Genomic DNA, 25,336 nt, shown 5'->3' on the forward strand with positions numbered 1-25,336 from the left:
CTCACAGGGTGTTTGTTGTGGGGATAATAATAACATACTTTGTAACCCACTCTGTGTGGGTGTTAAGTCGTCCTGAAGGGCAGTATATAAATTGAATGTTATTATTATTAATAATAGCATTGTGGTCACTGTTCCCAAATGGGGCAACATTATCTACATCTCTCGTACAGTCTTGAGCCTTGCTCCAAACCAAATTCAAGATCACTGCCCTCTAGTTGGCTCTGTGACCAAATGTTCCAGTGCACAGCCATTTATGCTGTCTAAGAATTTCATTTTTACAGCATGACTTGAGCACATGTTTACCCAGTCAAAGTGAGGGTAGTTGAAGTCAGCCAGTATCACAACGTTATCTGCTTTAGTCACCTCTCTTACTTCCTTTTCCATCTTGAGATCAGCCTCAAGGGTTTGATCAGGTGAACAATAGTACACTCCTACTTTTAACTAACCCTTAGGACCCAGTATCTCCATACTGCCTCTGAAGAGGAGTTCATTCCCCTGATCTTTTAAAACTTTGTTGGCTCTATATCCTCTTTGATATACACCTTCCCCCAACATGTCTCTGTCTTGCTTATAGAGCTTATACCCAGGGATGGCTGTATCCTATTGATTCTATCATGTTTCTGAAACACCCACATTATCTAAAATGTAATTTAACACAAAGCATTCCAGCTCCCCCATCCTGGCTTGGAGGCTTCTAGCATTGGCATACAAACAACAAAACGTTTATTTCTCCAACAACCCTCACCTCCCTCAGCCTCTTTGTCTCTCCACCTTTTGTCATCCTACTCTAACTTCCAAGTTCTATTATGCTCCTACCAATATTACCCTGAGTATTTATACTATCATTCCTTTGGACGGAGGTATCCCAAACTGGAGGATCCTCAGCTCCTGTCAGCTTTCCTTCTGTGATTAGTTTAAAAGCTGCTCCGTTGCCTTTGGATATTACACACCAGCTGCATTGTTACCTTTCAGTTCAAATGAAGCCCATCTCTTTTGTACAGGTTTGGCTTGTCCCAGAAACAAATCTAAACCCTTCTTCCTGGCACCACTATCTCATTCATGCATCTGTGCCTGTCTAGCTGCCCCTTCACATGGAAAAGGTAGCAATTCTGAGGTCCTGGCCTTGAACTTTTTCCTCCAGGATCACACAACTACATTTCCCAGTCTCTTTGGTTTCAACTTGCACTACAACTGCCGGCTCCTCCACAGCACTATTTATCAACCCGTCCAGACAGTGTGTGATGTCCACAACCTTCATACCAGTCAGGCACGTCACCACACAGTCAAAGCACCTGTTACAGACCCCACACTTTATTTTCCTAATAATCAAGTCACTCACTACCAAAAGCCCACCTCCCTCCAACCCCAGAGGGGTATCCTTGACAGGAGAAGATATTGATCCCTCATCTGAGGAAGGGTCCCATCTAATGCATTATGTCCCTTCTCCTCAGTCTGACAGCCTCCAACCTTGAGGTCATCAATCTCCACAACAGCAGAAGAGCTGTTAGCACAGGAATAAGACTCTTGTAGTAGGTCCCTGAAGGTCTCATCCACATATTTCTCTCTCTCTCAACTTCTCAAGGATGGCAGATAATCTTACATGCAGAACTGGATAGCCTCACTCCCTGTTGACTATGCCCTAGATGCAAGTCCTGGGATTCAAGCCGCCAGGAAATCTGTGTGCCTTCTTAGAGTCTGACCGAATGAATTCTGATTTACAGGTAAGCTGTGGTCTAGCACCAGAATTTAGACAACAGCAGTCAGCTGGTTCATCATACCCTGAACAAGACCGCCCCCCTCCCCCAGCAGAATCAGGTGCTACTATACACCAAAAGCTAGAAGGAGATTTTCGGGCAGACATACCCCAAATAGCTTAGGAAGCATACAACCTGCACACACTCCTTTTTTGCCTCTTGCACCAATTCCAACCTCAGCTCCCCTGTTAAAAGTCCCTGTTTGAAGGATGCAAGATAAGTTAGGCACTGAGTCCAAAGTCACCCAGTTAGGAGATTTAGCCTTAAAGCTCAGTCACTAATGCTATTTATGGTAACATACCTTACAGTAATCCACAACTTTGAATCATAAAGAGAACTCCATTGTGCTGCACTGTCTAGTGGGAACAGTGGTATATTTCTACTAATAGTCCTTGCCAGCCAGAGAACCAAAAAAGACTGCATTGTTAAACATCACTGCAGTTAAACCATTATTTTATTTTATTTGACAAATATTCTCTATCAACATTTTAAAAATGGGTTTTCTTTTTAAATCCTGTCCATAATCTTTGAATCCAGTCCTAGCTTTACTCTGTAACCATGGGGGATCATAAACTTGGAAATCTTTAGATGGTGAAATGAATTCAACTCATCTTGGGCTATGGAAAAAGATGTGTCAGCTGGACCAGAGATCTGATAGCAGTTCAGTGAAATTGACTGACAATACCAATGTCTTTAAAACTCTTTATTATCAGAATAAAAGAAACCTTTTATTTTAAAAAAAAGTTAGACAGCATTCCAAGATGTACTCACTTTTAAAACAGAATGCAGAGACATACAGAAGCTTATGAAACAGCAAATGTTGCCAGATAAAGACCTGGGAAAAACAGTGTTTCTTACCAGTAACTGTTGTTCGTCGAGTGTCTTCTGTGCAGACACACATCGGGACTGCGCATGCGCAGGCCGGCCGCGGAAAGATTTGTCTAGCTATAGAACGCTGAAAAGGGGGACGCTTGCCCGTTCCACGCGTGCGCGGTTCCGTTCCCGCCAAAATCGGCATACTTAAGGCGAGCGTCCCCCACATTCCCTCAGTTCACCTGAGCCGCCGGAGGCCAAGTAATACCAAACAGCACTCACAGCGGGGCAGGCAGGAGGGAATGTGTGTCTGCACAGAAGACACTCGACGAACAACAGTTACTGGTAAGAAACACTGTTTTTCGTCGTCGTCCTTCTGTGCAGCCCCACATTGGGAGTATAGCGAGCTACTCACCAATGGGGGCGGGCGTGAGTGTCACTGGAACAATAAGTGCAGGACAGCAGTTCCAACTGCTGAGTCACGTCTCGCATTCACGTCCACAGAGTAGTGCTTGATGAACGTCGACGGAGACGACCAGGTGGCAGCTTGACAGATGTCCCGAAGCGGAATCCCTCGCAGGAATGCAGCGGAAGCAGCTTGCGCCCGGGTACAGTGAGCAATCACGGACAGAGGACACTGCACAACAGCTTCAGCATAACAAAGCTTAACGGTAGACACCAACCAACGGGAGATGGACTGCGAGGAAGCAGGGAGACCCCTCCGGGGGCCAGAGTAGCAAATGAACAATGCAGGGGACTTTCTACAAGTTGCTGTTGCATGCAAATAAAACAATAAAGCACGCCTTAAATCAAGAATGTGCAAGGCTCGTTCCCCTGGGGAAGAGGGGTTAGGAAAAAATGTGGGGAGGATAACCTTCTGTTGTAGGTGAAACTTAGTTACCACCTTTGGCAGGAATTCCAGACTAGGGTGCAGGACAACCTTATCTGGGAAAAATTGAAGAAAAGGGGGATCAGCCCGAAGGGCAGAGATCTCCCCAACCCTTCTGGAGGAGGTAATAGCTACCAGAAATGCCACCTTTAACGTCACCAAGGCCAACGGGCAGGCAGCCAGAGGCTCAAAGGGCGGAAGCATCAATTGGGCCAGGACCAAAGGCAAACTCCATTGGGGAACCGGGGGCACCCTGGGAGGGAAGGTTTTGAAAAGCCCCTTGAGAAATTGCTTGGTCAGATGATGGCTGAACACGGTTCTCCCATCAATCCGCTCATGAAAAGCGGAGATTGCACCTAGGTGGACCTTAACGCTGGTCACAGCCAGACCATTTGAGTGCAACCCCACAAGGTAATCAAAAATTAAAGGCAGAGGGCAAACGAACGGGGAAACCCCCATGGGAGCCAACCAGCGGGAAAAACGGGACCACTTGTGCTGGTAAGACAACCTAGTAGAGAGCTTCCGTGAGTTCAAAAGGATCCGCAAGACCTCCGCAGAGAAGGTCATTCCGGGGCCAGCAGGAGCCAGGCTGTCAACTTCAGTATCCCCACATTGTGGTGCCACACACCGTCCCGTAGTAGGAGATCCGGGGCGAGCGGGAGGGGCAGGCAACATCCCTTCAAAAGGGAGAGCAGGAGGGGGAACCATTCCTGGCGAGGCCAATATGGAGCCACCAGGATGCAGTGGGTGCGGTAAGCCCGAATTCTGCAAAGGACCTTGTGAAGGAGCGGGGTGGGAGGGAAGGTGTAGAAGAAGCCTGGTGACCAGGGTATCTGGAAGGCATCCCCTAGGGATCGAGGATCCACCCCAGCCCTGGTACAGAACCGCGGGGCCTGTTTGTTGAAGGCCGTAGCAAAAAGGTCGACCTCCGGAAACCCCCACTGGTGGAAAACTGGAAGGAGGTATTTGGACTGGAGGGACCATTCATGTTGCGGAAGGAACACCCTGCTGAGGGTGTCCGCTGACACGTTTAGCTTCCCTGCGATGTGAATCGCCCTGGGGTAGACATTGTTGTGGGCCGCCCAAGACCATAGGCTCGAGGCCTCCTTGCAGAGCCTGAGCGAAACCGTTCCCCCTTGCTTGTTCACGTAGTAGCAGGCAGTTGTGTTGTCGGACAGGACCTGGACCCGTTTGTTCCGGAGCACATCTGTGAAGGAAGCAAGGGAGTAGCGGATTGCATGTAGTTCTAAGACATTGATGTGCAAGGAAGCCTCAGAGGGCGACCAAACATCTTGCACAGCCAAGGAACCACAGCGGCCACCCCAGCCGAGGTTGGAAGCATCAGTGGAGACAGTAATGTCAGCCACAAAAGTGCCAAAGGGAGAACCCCGGGATAGATTCTCAGGGAGGGACCACCAAACCAGAGAGCGCAGGACACCCCTTGGGATGGAGAACTTCCAATGAGAGGACATCAGAAATGGGTTAAAACATCGAAGGAACCAGGTCTGCAGAGGCCGCATATGGAGGCGTGCCAAAAACACTACAGCCGTGGTGGAGGCCATGAGGCCAAGGAGTGTCTGAATGAGTAAAGCCATCTGGTAACGGTGAGACAGGAAATAACGCACCATAGAAACTAGGCGGCTTAAACGGTCTGAGGGTAGGAACGCCCTCCCTAAAGAGGAGTCAAGAACCACCCCAATAAATCGGATGGTTGGTGCAGGCAAAAATATGGACTTATCAAAATTAATGAGAAGGCCCAATCCATTGAGCAGAGAGGTGACAAGGGAAAGCTGGTCCCTAAGTGCAGAGGCAGAAGGCCCAACCAGGAGCCAATCATCTAAATCGGGGTAGATGACACACCCCTCAGAGCGTAAAAACCCCACTACCGCTGCCATACACTTGTTAAATACACGGGGGGAGGAGGCCAACCCAAAAGGCAAAACTGTGTATTCATAGGCCACTGACCCACAGGAAAACCTGAGGTATTTTCTGTGTTCCTCATATATAGAGATGTGAAAATAGGCGTCCTTCAAGTCAATAATGGCCATCCAGACTCCAATTTCCAAGAGCTCTATAACCTTGGACAAGGTTAGCATCCTGAATTTTTGGACCAAGAGATAGGAGTTGAGGCCCCTTAGGTCCAGGATGGGACGAGAACCACCATCCTTCTTATCCACTAGGAAATACCTAGAGTAGAACCCATAGGGAGAGGTGGAAAGATCAACCACACGCACAGCACCCTTTAGAAGCAACTCCTGAACATTATTATTCAACAGAGAACCAGAAACTGGGGCATAACAAGGAGGCAAAGAGAGTGGGGGGGTGCAGGTGAACAACAATTTGTAGCCATGCTCTACAATAGACAACACCCAGGAGTCATTAGTGATGGTTCGCCAAACGGGCAGGAACGGTTGGAGCCTCTCCCCAAACAAGGGGGTCCGGTCAACATCCTGGGAACCACGCAAGGCAGCGTCCAGGCCTAGTCAGAAGAGCTGTTTCGGACCCGACGCAGGGCCCTTCGGGGAGTGTTGAGGTCCCTGTTTCCCTCGGTTCCGAGAAGACCTTTTAGCAGCACTCTTCTGCGAACCCGAGAAGGAGCGACGGCCGTAGTAAGTGGAAGAATAGCGGCCTTGGCGCTGATGGTAGGGCTGGGAAGATTGATAGGACGCTTGGAAGGGCTGGAACCGAGGAGGACGATACCTCGAAGCTGGCTGGTCAGCAATCACACCGAGGGACTTGGCTGTCTGGTGATTCTTTTTCATGAGGGACAGGGCCTCATCCGTCTTCTCCGAAAATAAGAGGTTTCCCTCGAAGGGGAAATCTTTAATCTTCGCCCGCTTGTCCAGAGGTAGAGCCGTGGAACGGAGCCAAGCATGCCTTCGGAGGACCACCAAGGAAGCCATGGAGCGAGCCGAACAGTCAGCTACATCCTTTCCGGCTGTCATTTGTTGTTTCGCGAGCTTAAAGGCCTCAGCTTGCAGAGCCTTGACTAAGGGTCAACGGCCAGCAGGGAGGTCAGCGATATAGGATGATAGTTGGTTCCAAAGGAAGAGGTTGTAGGATCCCATTATCGCTTGAAAGTTGGCAATACGGAAGGCGAGGGATGCTGAGGAGTAGACCTTGCGTCCGAGAGCATCCAGTTCCCGGCCCTCTCGATCCACTGGAGCAGATTGGGAGTTCCAACGGAACCGGGCGTTGACCTCTTTGGCGACCAGGGATGAAGGCTTCGGGTGGGCAAAAAGAAAAGGGCAGTCCTCCTGCTTTAGCCGATAACATTTTTCCAGGTTCCGGGCAGTCGCCGGAACCGAGGACGGTGCCTGCCACAAAGTGTGTGTGGCATCGAGGAGGTCCTCCACCGCCTGGAGGACCTTGCTCTTGTGCTTCGTGGCAGAAGTGGTGACATCCAACTCTAAAGCCTACGCCATCCGGACCATCTGCTCAGGAAGCATGCGGTGATCCTCGTTGGGAGAGGACGCTCTGGACTCACCAACGGTGTCATCCGGGGATGGATCCCACGCAAGGTCGGAGGAGGTTTCCGACGGGGAAGCCAGGCCTTCCTCATCCTCGGAACCAGAGAACTCCGGCATTGGTGCAGAGGTAGATGGTATCGGTTCCGTGCGTGAGACTGATGGTAACATCGGGGGAATGACCGCTTGCCCCGGATGCCTCACAGACGTCTCCGGTGCAGCAGCAGAGTAGGCAGATACCGGTGGAACCAGGCCAGCACGTTGGACAAGCGCTGCCGAAGACTGGAGCCAGGACACGAAGGATGACCAGGTCGCGACATCACCTATGCCCGGGAAATTCTGCACTGGAGGCAGCCACGGAGTCGGAACCGAACGAGGATCCGGGACCTGCTGCTGGGGCCAGAAAGAAGGTGGAACCGATGGGTCTGCATAGGCAGGAGCGGATGGCAACCCATGTTCGAAGGCCACGACCGGATCCGGGAGGCTCGGAACCGGGATGTAATCGTCCTCCACCATTGGAGGGGGCGTATGTGGCGGTGACGGGGTGTGCAAGGCATCACCCGGGGGAACTGAAAGGGCTGCCGGCGCCGGGGAGGGGCCCCGGGTAGCAGGAGCGGAGACATCTCGTTTGCGATGTTTGGAACGAGACTTTGACTTTTTTGCCGGGGGTGCCGAAGCAGCCCGTTCCACTGCGGAGCGCTCCGCCGAGCGTTTCTTCGGGCATGCAGCGCCCTCTGCCACAGGAGCGGTAACAGCCACTCCAGTCGGTTCCAAGGGAATCAGATCCGAGGAACCACGAGCCAGTTCCGACGACGGCCCGGGGGCGGAAGAAGCGGCTGAACGAGGCGCATCCAGCTTACTCGCCTGATCTTGGGGAAGAAGATTGGCTCCCCAAAGGAAGGCCTTCAGCCGAGCGGAATGATCATGGCAAGCCTTCGGGGTAAAAGACTGGCAGATGGCACAGCGCTGCACTATATGCCCTTCCCCGAGACAGAGAAGGCATAAATCGTGCCCATCCGAGTGAGTCATTTTCGTAGAACATTTCTGGCACTTCTTGAAGAGGGCCATAATGAAGACGAATACGCTAGAAGAACCAATTCCGACGGCGGCGAAAAAGGAACTGAGGGAATGTGTGGGACGCTCGCCCTAAGTATGCCGATTTCGGCGGGAACGGAACTGCGCACGCACGGAACGGGCGAGCGTCCCCCTTTTCAGCATTCTATAGCTAGACAAATCTTTCCGCGGCCGGCCTGTGCACACACAGTCCCAATGTGGGGCTGCACAGAAGGACGACGACAAACTGTGCCTGTCACTTTAAGGGTTCCAGCTTTCAACCTGCTAAGGCAGCAGAAAATACCAACAGAATACTTCTAGCATCAAGCAGGAGAGGCATCACTATGTCTACAAATAATAATAATGCAACAATATCCAATTGCCTTAAAAACCTGAATAATTCGGTGCTTTTAGACTGGTATGGCTACTGGTAAGAGATTGAGGGAAAGAAAAATGCAGGGAAACCTGCCATGTAGAAGACTTGTTGCCACTGCACTGTGTCAGACCCACAGTAGTGGCAGGGAAACCACCCAAACTGTCCCTGTGTAGAGGATGCATGAACATATGCTCCAGTTCCAGTACTGGCAACTCTGTGTTTATATCACTACACGTTTCTCAGACAACTGTCCCAAATTGAGGATGTGTACATGTATATATTATATGTATATATCCAAACGTGTCTGATATATGAAAGAGAACAATGAAATTGCAGTTCTGCTGAATACAGTATATCCTAAAAAATGTGTTGCCAAGTCAACCAGCAATACAGAACAAAAGATATGCAAGTATTTAAAACCACTGAACAACAAGCAACACAGAATAAAAGAAATGCAGGTATTTAAAACCACTGAACAACAAGTTGCACTAACAAAGCAAAACGTTCATCATTTTGGCATTCAGGCAGACTGTAAAAGGACATAACATTATTCTTCCCACAAAGCTGGCAATTATGGAACTAACAATGATTGCTGATTGACCTGGTCGTTATGATAAAAACTGATAGTTTAAGACTTTCCTTTTCATTCATTCAGTGCTTGGAAAGAATCAAACAAATCCATAGTTTGTTGCAGACTCTGCAAACGGCCTGAGAGTTTGATTGCTCTGGCAGCAAAGTGGATATCATTATATGGAATTTTTTTTTAAGCTATTAAACATCAGGCTTTCCAAACACAGATTTAGGGGAGGTAATGGGTTTATATGCCTCATTTTCAGCCATTTGAGGCACACAATCACTCTGTGCAATAAATCATCAGATACTAGGAACTGGGGGAGGGGATGGCCAGCTCTATCCTCTCCACTCACAAGTAGCTTCCCAGGGGCATCTGACTGGCCACTGTAAGAAAAAAGTGCTGGACTAGAAGAACCTATGCTCTGATTAAATACAGGCTTTGTTTTTATGGAACTTACAAAAAGGTGTTAAAATAAGGCACAGAAATCTCTCCAGCTAGGGGACTATGTGAAGCCTGAATCCAATTAATATATTAGAGACCCCTTCTTCTTCCTCATATGCCTCTGCTTGCAGCTACTGTGGTTAGTCCTATTCCCAGAACACAAAAATCATGTTCAGTGACATCCTGTGAGGATATGCCAATAGGGTTGCCATTGCCAACTGCCTGGAAAAGAAATGCCCTGTCCCTTTAACAGAGGTTTAACGTGATGTCATTTGTCAGGTGATGCTATTGACTCCCACAGCATGAAAAGCTTCCACTATCCCTTTCCACACATGAAAGATACAGGGCATTTTCCTCTAGGTCTGTTGGCAACCCTAATCTCAGAGTTCTCCTTTGTTCTGCTCTCCAATCAAAGAGCAGCGGCATCCAGAGAATCAGCAGCAGGCATGTCTGGGTAACAGTGAGAGCCAGTATGATGGAGAGGTTAGAGTGCCAGTAACAGGCTTTCAGCCACTGCACAGTCACAGACACATGAACCTTCTGACAACAGCCACACACTAAATTGTCCCTTTTAAAAACAAAAATAGGGCTCGAATAAAGAGTGCTAAGGCATTTGTTCAACTGAAGAAAGAGATTGTATGAATAAACTGGATAGCCAGAGGATGCAATCCCCTCCCCACGACAAACCTTTTGATTTTTAAAATGGCATGAGTTACAATAAGCAATCATATTTCCCTCTTATACAACAACAAATCATGAATAACTGGAGAAACATCAGAGGGAACATATAACATTACAAAACTGTTTTCCATGGTTCATTGATCTCTAGCATTTCTACTCCAACTTCCCCAAAATAAAGGCTTTCTTAACAGCAGATATCTGTCCACAGAAACACCTTGCAAGGCTCTAGAACAGCTTCACATCAACAAACAGCTGGCAGATGCTGATAAAATTTTGGTCTCCAATGATCTAAACTGGATTTGAAGTGACAGCTTACAAGTGAAAGGCTCCACCTTGGGCAACCAGCCATGTGAATCATGCAAACACTAGCTCAAGGAAACAGGAGCTCTGAAGGTCAGTATTGAGAAATAATAAAGGACTATCCATGAGTATCAAGTCAGCAAACCCATCTAGGCACACTAAAAATACCCAATTAATTCAGAATAACATTAAAAGCATTTGACTTTGATCTGCACTTGAACAACTGTTGCCTTCTTTCAACTTAGCCCAATGCATTGCTTCTGTACAAGCCTTAAAATATAAGTGTTTCCATTTGAAGCATCCGTATAGTGTGGGTGACTCAAACCCCGCAGCTATTTTTGGGAAAGTAACTCTGATCTAGTCTATGATGTTAATACAGCTCACAGTAAAAACAAATGCCATTTAATGCATTTTATTACAGATCAGCTGATATATTCTTTTGAATTTTACAAGCACACAATTTAGAGATCTAGTTTACAGCCTATGCTTCTGTATGTGCATGACAACAGACATGCAAACAGCACAGCTGAAACCAATGATTTCATACAAAGCCATATCCTGCAAAGGTGTACATATTTACAGCTATAGAGCCATTGATACTTTGGAACACGGTGATCTATTCTACATAGGAAACCTCAATACCATGTCCTTTTGCAGCCACTTTTGAACACTTGTGGGGAACCGATTGGCAAGTACAGTTTTTATTGCCATTCAATGCCATACCAGTTGAGCCTTCCAAAATCCCTGCTTCCAGACAACTATTCAAAGTATAGCCAGTATGAATATTATCACTTGTCATTCCAGCCCATGCTGGAACATGTAAAGATAAAATTGCATATCTTCTCATTGGAAGCGGCTAGAAACTTTTTTTAAAAAATGAAAGCTGGGAATTCACAAAACCTGGTACATCTCTCAGGGGCACTGTTGGGGGACTAGGGAAGAGAAACTGCTGAGAAACCTGCTATGTGGGGGCCCTGTTACCACTATATCTAAAGCCATAACAGCAACAAAGAAACCATTTAAGCCCCTCCCTGTGTGGAAATTACCGACATTTTCTCATGTTAACTTTGGTGGCATGGAAAGAACCCTTGCTTCAACATCACCTCACTACCAGAGTAATTGAAGAAAGGACTCATAGCTTGCCTCCAATTCATTATAGGACAGGAAACAGAAGAATTCCTGCATCTACACCCTCCACAACACATTCAGAGATGTGTTGTGGAGCTGCTGCTAGTTTTTCTAGTCTGTTGCTGCTCCCTACCAGCGACATCATATGCATCTGAGATTCCATCATTGCTGGGAAAGGGAAAGCCTTGTGTGCTGTCACTGCCATCACTGATGAGCAAGAGTAGATGAGGGATGAAAAAGAGAAACAGAGACAGGGATGCTAAGAGAAGAAAGAGAATACTACGGGGTGGAAAGAGTAAAAGCAGGAAACAGTGAGTACAAACCGACTTGTGGGATGAGGGTAGGAAGGTTTGTGGGTGGCATACAGAGAGTGTACAGATTAAAGGGGAGGATTAATAAGAGGTTCAACAGAACAGTGATACTAGAGAGACAGACAGTGGTGTGTACAGAGGAAAATGTCTTAGCAAAAAAGATGAGAAAAGAAACACTGAGTCAGAACTGCATTAAAACACAACAAGTGATGCCATCCTCAGGAGTTAATGAAAATATAAAAGTGGCCCATTGAGCAGCTTGAGTTTTGCATACACTTTATCCAATATTGCAAAGCTGAGTAGTTTTAAGTTCACCTTCCCTAGAAGAGCTTGAACTAAGTAGTTCCAGTAAGACATAAGGGATTAAAGGACCAAATACAAGTACTAAAGAGCCATCCACACTGCTTAAAATGATATTTTATGTATCAAAGGTTCTCAAAGTAATGTTTACCCAAAATATTAGTCTGGGTCTGTTAACAGTACTAGTGTGACTCACACACAGGCAAACTGAGTGACTCACTTGACTTAATTTATTCCATCTTTACACATTTCAGCACTTTAAAAAGACCTGTTTTTACTATTCATAGGATCCTCCAATATATTATGCTTAACATTCCTGAATTCCTTCACTAGATGAAGTGCAAGAAATTCTGATATATTTAAAAACCCTATAAATTAGGCAATAGCCACCAAGTAAGTTGAAGTATATAACAAGAGAAGGCAGTGTGAATCCATTAGATGTTAGTGCCACTGAAGGTTTAATACAGTCTGTCTCTTAAAGGAGAGAAGTGTCTTTTCAAATACTCAAGGCTCTATTAAAAGGGAGGGGGCACCTCATGCTTAGCAGAACAAGAAAGCCCCGCGGGTCTACCTTGCACTGGACCACGTGGGGCCTGCACAAGTGTCCGGTGAACATGTCCCAAGAGACCCCTTGCTTGAATGCAACCTTACCTCTACTTTCTAGGACTGAGGCTGCAAGAACACGTTCCTAAAAAGGCCTTACTTCCACGCAGATTTAGGATTGCTCCCTAAATCCTTTTAAATGTAGTAGGATTTACATGCATCTGGATCGCTTTAATACAATCCTTTAACCTGAAATGAATGAAACTAGCTTCCGAATAAATCTACACTATCCTATGCATACTTTTTGGGAGCAACCAGGACCGGGCTGCCTGACGCGAAGTTTAATGCAAGACTCTTCTCTCGTTCTCAGCAACCAGCCAAAGGCATGACAGCGAGACTGGGATGTCTCAAAGATGAGGTACAATGACTTCCCCTCCCTTCTGACATTCGCTCCCTGTTTCCTATCCTACTCCTTCCAACCCCGAAGCCGAGCAGCTCGCTTCCAGGCAGGCTTGCCCCTTGTGCGCCCCCTGCAGCCAGCGCCGAGTGTGGCTCGCTGTCCCTTCCCTCCGTGAGGAGTCCTTAGAGGAGAGGGGCGTACTAACCTGGCATAATGGCGGCAGCTGTGAAGGAAACCCGGCCCGGCGGTGTTTGGAAACTTCCTTGAGCTTCAGCTGCCAGTCCCGCCCCTACAAGCGCTGACGGGCAAGTCCTCCTTCCCTGACAGGGAGAAGGCGCTCCGGCGGCGTGGCTCAGGTTACAGCCAGGCCTTGGCCACGCGAGCCGGCAACAGCAGCGTTATAAAGGGCGGCAAAGAGGTGAAGATTCTTCTTTCCAGGTCCCCTGTTTGACATCGGCTTTGGGCTCTTTCCTTCTCTCTCGGCTACAGAACAGAAAAGGAATTCCCAACTTTATTTTGTTTCCCAGCACAGTGGAAACCTAGAACTGCAGAGAGGCAGAAGGGCACAGAAACAGACAGCGCGGAAGCAGCTTGACTCGTCTCTGTTACTAGTCGTGTGGGCTCCTTTTCCAAAGCATCATATTTTCCTTGGTATTTAACCTAAGATTCAGACCACAAGCAAAAGGCCGCTCCCCCTCGGATACAATGTTCTGTGGAGTTTTTCTGCTGAAAGTGCAGAGGCATTCACAGTGGCAACAGAGTAACTATTTGCTTCTGAAGGACTCTACTGCTACAATCTAGTGCTTCTTTCCCAGCTTTCATTTTTAAAAGTCACTAGTCATTTTCCTTGCAGAGTTGTAAGAGGAAAAATACAGCCTGAATCCTTTCTCCTACAACTACAGAAAGGAAAGAGCTACACATACAACCTTTTTAAACAATGAAAGTGAGTACATTCTTGTACTTAAGTTTCCAACCTGATCTTGTAATTTCGCTCAGAATGAAGAGAGATAAAACTTAGGTCAAAGCTTCCAGTAGTACTTTTGTGAATCAATGGTGACCCTAGACTAGGGGGCCTGGAGATCCCCCAGAATGACAATGGATCTCCAGATGACAGAGATCAGTTCCCCTGGAGAAAGTGGTTGCTTTGGAGGTTGTATGCCCAGATAGCCGACAGTTGTTGCAGGGATGGAGCCACTTCACAATTTTGTTTATGGTCTCTCCTTTGAAAACCTGACCACATGGTCTTTTTAGCAAAGGCAATCCAGCACCTCTAATTTTGACCCCTTAACTAAGCTCTATGCAACATCGCACTGAATGTGTGTGTCAATTTCTGCAAATTCAGGCTCCTTTTGTCCATTTCCAGGGGGTGTTTGTGGCATTTATCCATGAGATGGACAGCCAGACTCGTAGCTGCCAAGCCACATGCTGAGTCAGATCCCTTTGAGAGATTACTGCAGAAGCAAAATTGTTCCAGATGGATGGTTGAATATAAAATCTTCTGAACCACAATCTTACACCTCAGTCTAATATCCTATGGATTTTCAAGTACATACCTAGGTGCTGAGTGTGTGGATGTCCCATGAGCATCAATTGTGAATGCAAATACAGGCAGTGGAATGCACAAGCTGATTAGTTGCCACCATTGATAAATGAAAGACAACCATAAGAAGGGACATTCATGGTGTTAACACCATGGATTCAGTTTGCTCCAGCCCACATAGATGGAAATGGGACATGAGACATTACGGGTGGAGGTTAGGGGTCTTGGCTTACCTGCACTGTCTCCTCAGCAGGCATTTTGCTATGGCAGGTGACCCACCCTCACTTCCAAGGTATAGCATAGGACTAGATGGTTGCTATTACGGGGCCAAGCAGGAATTGGGGGGGGGGGGATGTCATCTGATTGGTGATGAGGCAGCCCCTTTTTTCACCTGCTCCATGCTGCCTCTGGGTTGGGACTGGAGTTATCAAACATCAACTAGGCCTGGTTGAAATACTAGTTAGGCCACAACTAGTTTACAGGAATAGAGCAGGTTGCCCAGGATATGTAGGGTTAACTAGCAAACACCCTGGGGCATCACAATGATGGAAGAAATGTTCGGAACAGGCCATCACATGCCGGGCAGCTGGGTGGTGCTATGAAGGAGTGCCCTGGGTGCTGAGCAGCATCTCTGGAACCTGGTAGGTGCCTTGCAACCAATCAGTGGAGGTGAATGAAGCTGGGCGCCTCTCAGCACAGAATGGCTGTGTTATGGGAAACTGGATCAGGGCTGTTACATTACCTAGCAGCCATAACTAAGTGACACAGTCCCATCTACCAGTCCTGAGAGCACATGTTCTGCCCTGCAACAACTTATAGCCATTTAGATTATGCCAAGAATGCTTGTTGCTTACTTTGCCATATAAGGTAATAAATGAAGATTTTTCAATATGAGTTGTGTTTTGTAACATGGATGAAAGAGCATATAAAAGCTTTGTAACTGTGTCAGTACAGGGTCTTTGGACTTTGGTTCTTAGGCCTGTGCATGTACGTAAAACTGGTTATGGTTTAATAAATTCTTTTTGATCTTTTGAGTCTCGGGTCCAGGGGTTGATTGTTTCCAGGTTCAGCCAACCGGGATAGCCCTGTGTATTGTGTTGTTGTCCACTGCAGCCACTGTGTGCTGAGATTCTGAGAATTTTAAAAGAATCGTGAGAGGATGTTCTCTTTACTGGGAGTCTCCCAACAATGTAGGCCAAAACAGGAATTAATTGGGCTGGAGTCCTTCAATGAAACCTGTTTAACATGCACAAAGTCCTGTGAGTTTTCCACAACTTCACTGTTCTTCTCTCACTGTTCTTCTCTTTCCCCATTCTCTACATTTCTATCCATCACAGAAGATACTAGCTCAAGCAGAGGGTCAGGCCTGCTTTTCCAAAGCTGACCTTGTCTCTCTTGCCTCTTCTACAATTCTTCCAAACTGAATGTGCCTTCTAGTCTACAGAGGAGATGCATCTGACAAAGAGAGCTGTGGTTCTCAAAAGCTTATGCTACAATAAATTTGGTTAGTCTTAAAGATTCTACTGGACTCTGCTATTTTGCAACTACAGATTAAAATGGCTAACTCCTCTGCATCTATGACCAGAGGAGATGAGGAATATTTTCACTTTCCCCGTCAACCCAGGAGCTACACTTGGGGTGAGGTTAGGAAAGAGGTCCCTCTTAACTCATTCAATTGTGCCCCAAATTACAGCCCATTTACTTGGTCCTATAAAACTCAATGGAAAATAAGCCATCCCCTATTTGTGCTGTTCTTTCTTGATCATATTAGAATCTGACAGTGTTAACTAACTACACCTCAGCAATGTTATATTCATTCTACATTCTACACTCCATTCGCAGACATAATGGGCAATAATCTGAGAGGTGCCATTTCTGGGACTGCTTTAACTAAGCTGTTTTCCTGTAAATTTCCTACTATTTCTTTATGATGGTCTGCTTTCTCCCTTCAGTTTTTATCCATAGAACATATATTGTAAGCATTTTGGGTAGATGCTGGGCCATTACATCGATCTATTTACCAAATACTGCACTATTGTCATCAACAGTACCACATTGCACTAGGATTCCTACTTGTATCTGATGAAGGCAGCTTGGCTCTCAAAAGCTTATAGCCTGGAAAATCTCATTAGTCCCTAAAGTGCTGCTGGACTCAAATCTTGCTCTAGGATTGCACTGTACAACATATTTTCTATAGCAATAACATTTTTAAAAATAAAGTCATATTTCAAGCTGTTGAGAGTTAAATCTGCAAAATAATTAATCATGTCGAGGCATTGGGGCAGAACTTGAACCCTTTCTTTTATATTGTTCCTACAAGCATTATCATTTCTCTTTATTGTCCAGAGAACTAAAATACTCTAATTCATGCCCATAAATAAATGTAAATGACAAGCTTAATTTACTTTGTAGTTTTAACTGTGAATATAAATTTGGATTTACAAAATTAATTGCCACCTTTAGAAGTAATTAATTGTGCATTTTCTCATAACAATTTATTTTTTCACATAATTTAAGTGTCCAAAATAAAATGTGCACATTTTTTCTAATTTGCATATGTAATTTATTATTTGCATGCATTATTTAGTTTAACGGTGCAATTAGAAACATGGGCTCATCAATTTGTATGAAATGAGGAGATATGAGACATTTCTGACAGCTAGATTTTTTCAGTCTAAAATGCATTGACCTGTCTAAAATAAAAAAACAGTGTTCAGTTTTGAAACACAGTGAACTCCACTGAAGACAGTGGTTAGGCTGTTGGATTTTGATTAGGGAGACCTGGATTAAAAACCTTGCTTAGGCCTTGAAGCTCAGTGGATATTATGTCAGCCACTGTCTCTCAGTCTAACCTCAAGTTAATGGTAAGAGGCAAAACCATGACGAGACCAGCACATCTATGGCTGCTTCCACATGGAGATAAATTCACATGAAGATGATTCTCTGTGTGTCACTGTCACTGCTGTAAACAGACACATTCACAGTGGCAGCAGAGCATGCACACAACAGGTTTCCCTGAACTTTTCAGGCCTCAGCCCTTTCATACCTCATGGCTATCAGTATCCCCTCCTCCAGAGGCTTTTAGAAAAATCAGAATTGCTAGAGCAATATAGTGTTAAAATGTTGTAACATTAAAATGATATATTGTCATGATATACTATTTCCTAATTTTCATTTAAAAACAAATTGTCATTAGCCCCTTCATTCTGGAGATATAAGGGAAAATCTGCAGCCTTTCTCCTTCTCATTATTACTCTGGAACAAAAAGGGCTAGAGTCTTACTTTTTCATAACACTATAGCATTTTTTAAAAATAGCTCCCAAAAGCTTACCACTGTGTGTTTGAGAAGGAATGGCAGCTACAGGGGCCAAGGCAAGGAAAATGTCACCAGGGTGATTGGGACATGCAAAAATGCACACCTTCTCATCCACAGTGTCCAGAGGTGCTCTCTGTGGTTTTTCCAGAAAGATAGTACCCAATCAGATTTGGGAAAGATTACAGGAAAGAAGAGGAAAACACAGAAGCAGAACTAACAGAAGATGATGTTACATGGATGCTCCCAGAAACAGTACTCCTGTAAGGCAGCCAAGCAGAACAAAACATAGGTGTGGAAAGAGCCCATGCATCGCACCCTGAGTTCCTTGGAAGCATGGTCCAATGAACACTTCTGTATACCTATATGAGACAAAAAACTTTTCAGTACTTTATTTTTCTGTGGAATATTTTCTAAAGACTAATTATTTCATATCAATGAATTACAATGAATAAATGCCATTGCCAATATAATATTAGGCAAGCTTGGGAGTTTTGAAGTTGTTGATTAAAGAATTCTAGATAATTATCTCGGGGAATGGTTTGAGAGAGTATAGGAGTGTTTTATTGATTTGTAAATGTGGGAGTGGGGGTGGGGATAAAACCATAAATAGATTTATAATAATCCAAATAAAAAAATAAAGTCATGAATTCACCTGACTGGCTGTGCAGGACAAATCAGAGTCTAAGCTAAAATTCTTATTTATACACGTCTTTTCACATTGTGGAATGGATAGTATAATCGCCAGTGTAACTAATAAGTAATGCAAGTGATGACGAGTCGCTTCAGTGACCTTTATGGAAGAAAGCAGTCATGGCCAATGTGTTGTGCATATTCAGGTTACACTGTAGTCCTAAGAATGCTTTCCTGGAATAAGCCCTATTTAATAAAATGGGACTTACTTCCAAATAAAGCTGCTTAGGCTTCCTTTCTATAGTCTGTCAGCATTTTTCACTGACTGATTTAAATTTAAACAATGTATTTCCCTTATATTTAAACAATGTAAGGGAAATACATACTATATTGTCTAAATTTTTATAAATGTATTTCAATAAAAATAATTTCCACATAACACTTTGAATTTGTTTGAATGCAACTTTTAGCCACACTTGACTTGCTTTTTGTTAGTAACCAAATATTTCAATTCAAATATTTGTTGCTATTGGAACATAAAATCAACATGAGGAACTTTTAAAAAGTTTACTGAATAGAAGTCAACACACTATATCAGACCATGGGATGGGATTAATCTGTAGCATATAATAAAAAATATTTGTTGTCATAAAGTGTAATTTAGCTGTTATTCAGAATTTGCATCTCAGGTTCCCATCTCCAAACATGATACTTTGACAATTATACTCAAATTCCTATGTTCTCTAAGCATAAGTTAATGTGTTACTTCATTAATAAGTTCTCTTTAGCTTACTTCATGGGAAGATAAAGTCTTAAATGATTTTAATCCTGGATTTTTGTTATAGGCAAAAAAAATGAAATAAAAGCAAGGACCAAAGCAGCCATAAGAGCTTTTTCTTCATTGCTTTCTTGCTTTGGGGTAACTAACAACACACATACCAGGAAGACTACTTTATAAATATAGACTTGGGTGGAACTCTCAATTTGCCATGCCACTTTGATAAAAACATACGGTACTGCCCAGTACACAGTTCTTGAGAACAATAGTCCTCTGTTCTGCCCACACAGCAAAGGCACACCAAAATCACCATAGGAGTGCTTTGTGCATTCCCCATTTCTTCTTGTTATTACCAAAGCTGAAGAAAAACAGTGAGAAGGATGCTGCGTGTGAGTCAGTTCTTTAGAGACATTGTCTACCTGTGGAGCATGGGGTTGGTACGTAGTACAGGTTAATGCTCTAGTCACCTTTCCCTTCATTCTCTAGGCTGTTGCAGTGTCAGTAAAACATCTACTTTATAACCAAAGAATAATATGTGCACCAACAAATGTTTAAAATTTTAATTAAAGCATGCAAGTAGCTATGGCTCTCTGTAATACCCTGACCAGGTAAAGTAAAACAAACAAACAAACTTAAGATCAGATTGTCTGTACAGGATATGAACTTAAATTGACAATCTCTGGAAGAACCTCACATTTTTATATCTAAGGCGTATTTTCCAAAATCTTTTGATTTCTTTCATTGATGTACTTATGTCAAAAGTCCCACATTCTTTATTTTTCCTTCTCTAGGGCTTAGGGCTGCCAGCCTCCAGGTAGTGGCTGGAGATCTCCCGGAATTACAACTGATCTCCAGGCCACAGTGCACCTGGAGAAAATGGCTATTTTGGGGGGTGGACTCTATGGAATTATGCCATGCCAAGGTCCTTTCCCCAAACCCCACTTTCTCCAAGTTTCTCCAGGTTTCACCCCCTAGATATCCAAGAATTTCCCAACTTGGAGCTGGCAACCCTACTAGAGCCCCATTTGCCTGTTTGTAATTAACAAAGCTGAAATTGTGACTGTAGAAAACTTTCTCATCACACAATGTTTTTTCCATGCAATTGCTTGTGTATTAAATTATTATATTGTCATATTCACACTGCAGTCTTAAGCGGATTTATAGCCTTTTAGTCCATTGAAGCTAATAGACTTGGAAGGAGGTAACTCTCCTTTGGATTGTACTGTCAGAAATGCAGAGGTGGAAAACTTTATACTTAGGAACAGTTCTCAAAATAAGCTGAAATAAGATATTTTATATCTGCTCTCAGTGCATCAGTCTTCCTGTACAGACAGATTGTTACAAATTATAAACAGAAGAGTGACATTTCCTAGCTACAAGAATGCAAAACACTTCCACAAAAAGAAAGGCTCTGGGCAAATCAATCTGTGTGGGCGCTTCCAGTGCCCTTTACAGCTGCTCTTGTTTTATGAGAAAAGTTTTAGTTGTTACCTTTTTAAAAGTTCCATCTGTTTTGGAATCTCAGTGAACAATCCCGGGGGGCGGGGGAATGCATTACTTACATTTTTTGAATAGCATTGCCCATGGGTATGGTGGATTTTTTTCTGGTGAAGCTGAAGTGCATAAAATCAGGCAAGATGGGTCCCCCAAGCTGCTGCCAGAAACGGAAGTTCAATGACGAGTTTGTGAAAAGTGAAACTAAAATCTGAGAGTCACTGTGAGAAGCTTTGACCAGCAGAGGTCTTCATTATGCTCTAAAAATAAATACATGGCTGCTTTGCAGACCATTTGTATGGGAGGGAGGGAAATCAAATTTATCTGATTGCATTGGTTCTTTAATTCAGGAACAAAGGCTTCTGCTTTTTGTCAGTTTTTCAATAAAACTATCATATTTATTTTATAGAATTCCTACAGCCTCATCTAATATTTGCTCCACAGTACATAAAAGCTTAAAATGGGGCATTCCAACCAGTAACCTGGCACACCATAACAAAGGAATGCAGGCCAGTTACAATTTCATGTGGAAAAAAGCATTTAAACAATTGTTTTAAGTACTGATGTGCAAATGTTTTATTATCGTTTTGGGGCATAATTACACTTTATTATGGCAGAGCTCTGGCTTGAACACATACTTTGCATATAGAATATCCCAGGTTCATTTCCTGGTGTTTCCACATAAAGGGTAGCAGTTGGCAGATGTTCAGAAAGGTTCTTCCCTGACAAAGACCAGCTGCCAAATTACTACAAATTAGTACTTATTACCAACCTGGGCAGGCCAATAGTCTGATTCATATAAGGCTGTCTCAGATATTCATCAACAGCAACAAATTACATCCGAGAAGGTGGTTTGAAGTGGACTGTTACTACTATTTTACAGATGAGGAACTTTAGCTGAGACAAGAACCTTCTTGTTGATAGCTGTACTGCAAATCTGAAGTGTTATGGGCAGGGGACATAGGAATAAGTCCATTTCTCTGTATACCTGATCCCAATGAAAGTGTTTTCCCAAAACTAATGTCCTTCAAGTGACCTCAGCTCTATCATGTCTACAGAAATTGCTTTGGCATTAGTGTTGGAAGCAACAGGACATTTAAGAGTTTACGTACAGGACAATAATGCCAGTAAAAAGCCCACACAGTAATGTATTGGTCTTGCAGTAGACATTCAGAGATAGGGAATTTCCTAGAAGAACCTTTTGCCAAGAACCACATTCTTTTGAGTTGCAGTACTGCAAACTGTTGTGCTGTTGCAGCAAGCACAAATAGACCCACAGGATCAGAAGAGGCTAAGTGAATGAATATGTTGTCACGTTTGTTTGCTTAGTATTCCCAACTGCTTTAATCTTTTACATGCTCTTTTTTTTCCTGATAATTTTTACATGGACAATAAAGGACACCCCACTGAGGTAGAGTAGTTATAAAGCAAGCACATTTGCAGGGAGAACAGAACCACACAGAACAATCTGAGCACAATTTCTTTATATAGTTATTATAACTCTTCTATGTATAGTACCAGATTTCTTAAATAAATCACAGCATTCTAGTAATGTTGATTCTGTAAATCTGCCTACCTTCTCTATTGCCTCCCATGACTGTGACTGTGCCTCTTATTATTGGCTTGACACTTAGAAGTTCTGCATCTGTTCAACCCACTGAGTTATTTCTATCTTAGATTTTATATCTGCAACATCTTAGGGCTTTCAGGTCCCCTTACCCTCCAGGTGTGTGTGTGGGGGGGGGGGACCTGGAACAGGGATCTCCCACCAGGGGAATGGCAACCCTATCACATCTAGATAACAAATTCTGTCAGCCATCTGGCAGTCTCAGTGCTGTGCCTTCTGCCACATTGTGACCTGTTTATCCATTGCTTCAGGTTCCAGCTTATTGTTTATACCTGTGCACTTATTCAGCAAACATTCACAAGCACCATTGCTTCCCTGCGCCTGCATCCCTATGGCCTCCACATTCTCCTCTACCCTATTGCCACCACCCTAATGTCAGTCCCTGGCTGGTTCTTTCACCTTTGAGGTCTCCATGTGCTCCATGGAGAACACTTAGCAGCTATATGGAACAGCATTCCCAGGGAGGTGCACCTGGCTTTCTAACTATTGATCTTCAGGAGGCAGCAGAAGACGTTTTTATTTAGAACTGCTTTTTAATTGCCTTTGTTTTTATATTTATTGGCAGTCTTAAATTGTGTTTTTAACCTTTGTTTTATTCATTTTATGACTATGGTTTTAACATTTGTTTTATTTATTTTATGACTATTTTATTTATATTGTACTCAGCCTTGAGTTTCTGCAATGTAATAAATGTTTTAAATGAATACATAATAAATAAATATAAGTGTTTGTGGTGAGCTTGGAAATTCCTGCTGACAATCCTGTCTTACTACACAGCCATGGACAAGCTGCTGTCATTCATGGTGATAAGTCCCCAGCCTGCAAGCTGAAGGCATTAATGCAGATCTAAACTAGAGGATGTTACCATCATTATTGAACTAATGTATGTGGAGTGCCTTGAACACTATAAATCATTATTTAACTGCTGTGTGTTATTAATACTGTAAGCTCTGGGAGCAGACTGCATCACTTCTATATTTTGTACAACCCACTACTAGCACTAAAGATATAACCACAACAACTTAATGTGGATAACAAACTTAAGGCTTATGCTATGTTCCTCAGATATGTTGTCCTGAGAAAATTCCTATCAGCTGTTTTGGCAAGATTTCTTTGAAAACTAACACAACAAGTCTGTGTGGCTTTATATATTCCTTATAAAGTTGCCAGATCCTAAGTCCAAGACCATGCCACAGAGCTCCTAAAATAGCAAGTGCAATCTCCAAGTCAGGGTCTGGCAACTTTCACTTTCTAAGGCGAATCCTTAGATACCTTTTGCAATTGCCTTGCAATCTGAACCCCATGTACATTTAAATAAATAGCCCAAATTCATTCAAAACCATTGACCTAGGAAGCTCTGATGTTTGCTTTTAAAAAAAACTTTTTTATTGTAATTTCATCATAGTAGTGTGCAAAAATACATTTTATTCTTTCTGGTCTATTTAGAAAAAAGAGAAGATAAAATAAATTTGCAGTGCATTTGTACTTCTTGTCAATGATTTCACATGGAGCAAAAAAACAACAACACCTGTTAAGAATTATGCTGAAGAAAGGTATCATTGTCTTCTTAATGTATTCACTTTTGAAAGCAAATTGCAGAAATGGCTACTTTCTGTTAAATATCAATATGTACTGTTTTATTTAAATTGCACCAGAATGCAATCTTTTTCATGTATATATTCTGACATTTACTGGTGAAGATACATAGGAACAATCCAGTCATTTACTTCTATGCAGTTTTTAAGGCACATTCAGCAGGCATTTGTATTCCCATTTGGCTTTGGTCCAGCAGATCTCAAATTGCATTTCTGAACTTGCTCATCCAGGTAAATGCATATCTGTTGTCCCAACCATATCCTTTTCAGGCCCATAGACCTCTACAACATGTATTGTACTGATGGTATGTATAGCAATATTGTGTCCTGGTACTAACTGTTTATCAAGGGCATGGCTGGTTTTGGTTGTTTTGCAGTGAAAATTGTTATCTCCACTATAGCCAGTCTCTGTCATGTCTCCAGCCCATTCTTCATGGAAACTGCAAAACAGAAGAGAAAGCTTTTATTGGTTTAGTGAAACTATTCCTTTAATTTGCTTTCACAGTTGGATTAGTCTCTCTGGAAATAAAACAATTTACAATAAATATAAAAGCAGTAAAAACTGTAAAAATTAGCATACACAGTAATCATTGATGTTACTTGTGTGCAACATTTATTTAGTACTAAACAATGCTCTAGGTGCTATATAGAAAAGAGGAGATAACTCTGGATAAGAATCCAGAGTAAAATAAAACAAATACTCAGATTAATTGTAGGGCTGTATAGTTACTAAAAACTATCTGCTCTAGTCCCCTACAATCTGTTGATCATATTTTTGTCATGCCTTTCCTCCAAGAAGCTTAGGGGGGCATCGATGGATCTCCCTCCTCTATTTTATCTTCACAACAACCCTGTGAGGAAGCAATAGTAACTATTTATTTATTTATTTATTTATTTATTTATTTCATTTGTAGTCTGCTCTCCCTTCAAGTTGGCTCAGAGTGGAAAACAACAACAATAAAATACATAAGATATAAAAACAATGGTAGCTTTTACATTACATTATGTTACATCATTAATGTGGCACACCCAGTGCACATCTCCATTCTCCAACTAATCAAAAGCTACGCCTAGAATAGACTAGACTAGTTTTAGGTGGGTAGCCATGTTGGTCTGCAGTACAGCAGCAGGATTTGAATCTAGTGGCACTTTAGAGACCAACAAGATTTTCAGTGTAAACTTTCAAGAGGCAGAAGTCCCCTCTTCAGACATGAGTCTGAAGAAGGGAGCTCTGACTCTCAAAAACTTATACTCTGAAACTCTTGTTGGTTTCTAAGGTGCCACTAGACTCAAATCTTACTGCCCCAGTGACTAGAACTTGACGCT

The 25,336-nt window shown here is 43.5% G+C and overlaps 2 protein-coding genes across 4 annotated transcripts in view; both read right to left on the reverse strand.

The window, feature by feature from the left end:
- The window catches only part of CARD19 (caspase recruitment domain family member 19), a 45,121-nt gene extending 24,182 nt beyond the window's left edge, over positions 1-20,939 (reverse strand). For 2 of the 3 annotated variants that reach the window (XM_054977631.1, XM_054977629.1), the window contains exon 1: positions 20,857-20,939. In XM_054977631.1, the coding sequence (XP_054833606.1) occupies positions 20,857-20,872 (16 nt within the window). In that variant the 5' untranslated portion in view covers positions 20,873-20,939. Of the gene's footprint in view, positions 1-13,235; positions 13,350-20,856 lie in introns of those variants that run through there. The other variant, XM_054977630.1, reaches the window with a different exon arrangement.
- A 2,894-nt stretch (positions 20,940-23,833) lies between these two features.
- Positions 23,834-25,336, reverse strand: part of SUSD3 (sushi domain containing 3) — a 54,821-nt gene continuing 53,318 nt past the window's right edge. The window contains exon 5 of the mRNA XM_054978395.1: positions 23,834-24,450. Within this exon, the coding sequence (XP_054834370.1) occupies positions 24,234-24,450 (217 nt within the window). The 3' untranslated portion in view covers positions 23,834-24,233. The remainder of the gene's footprint in view (positions 24,451-25,336) is intronic.

This window comes from Eublepharis macularius, chromosome 4, assembly GCF_028583425.1.
Source record: "Eublepharis macularius isolate TG4126 chromosome 4, MPM_Emac_v1.0, whole genome shotgun sequence".
Lineage (NCBI taxonomy): Eukaryota > Metazoa > Chordata > Lepidosauria > Squamata > Eublepharidae > Eublepharis > Eublepharis macularius.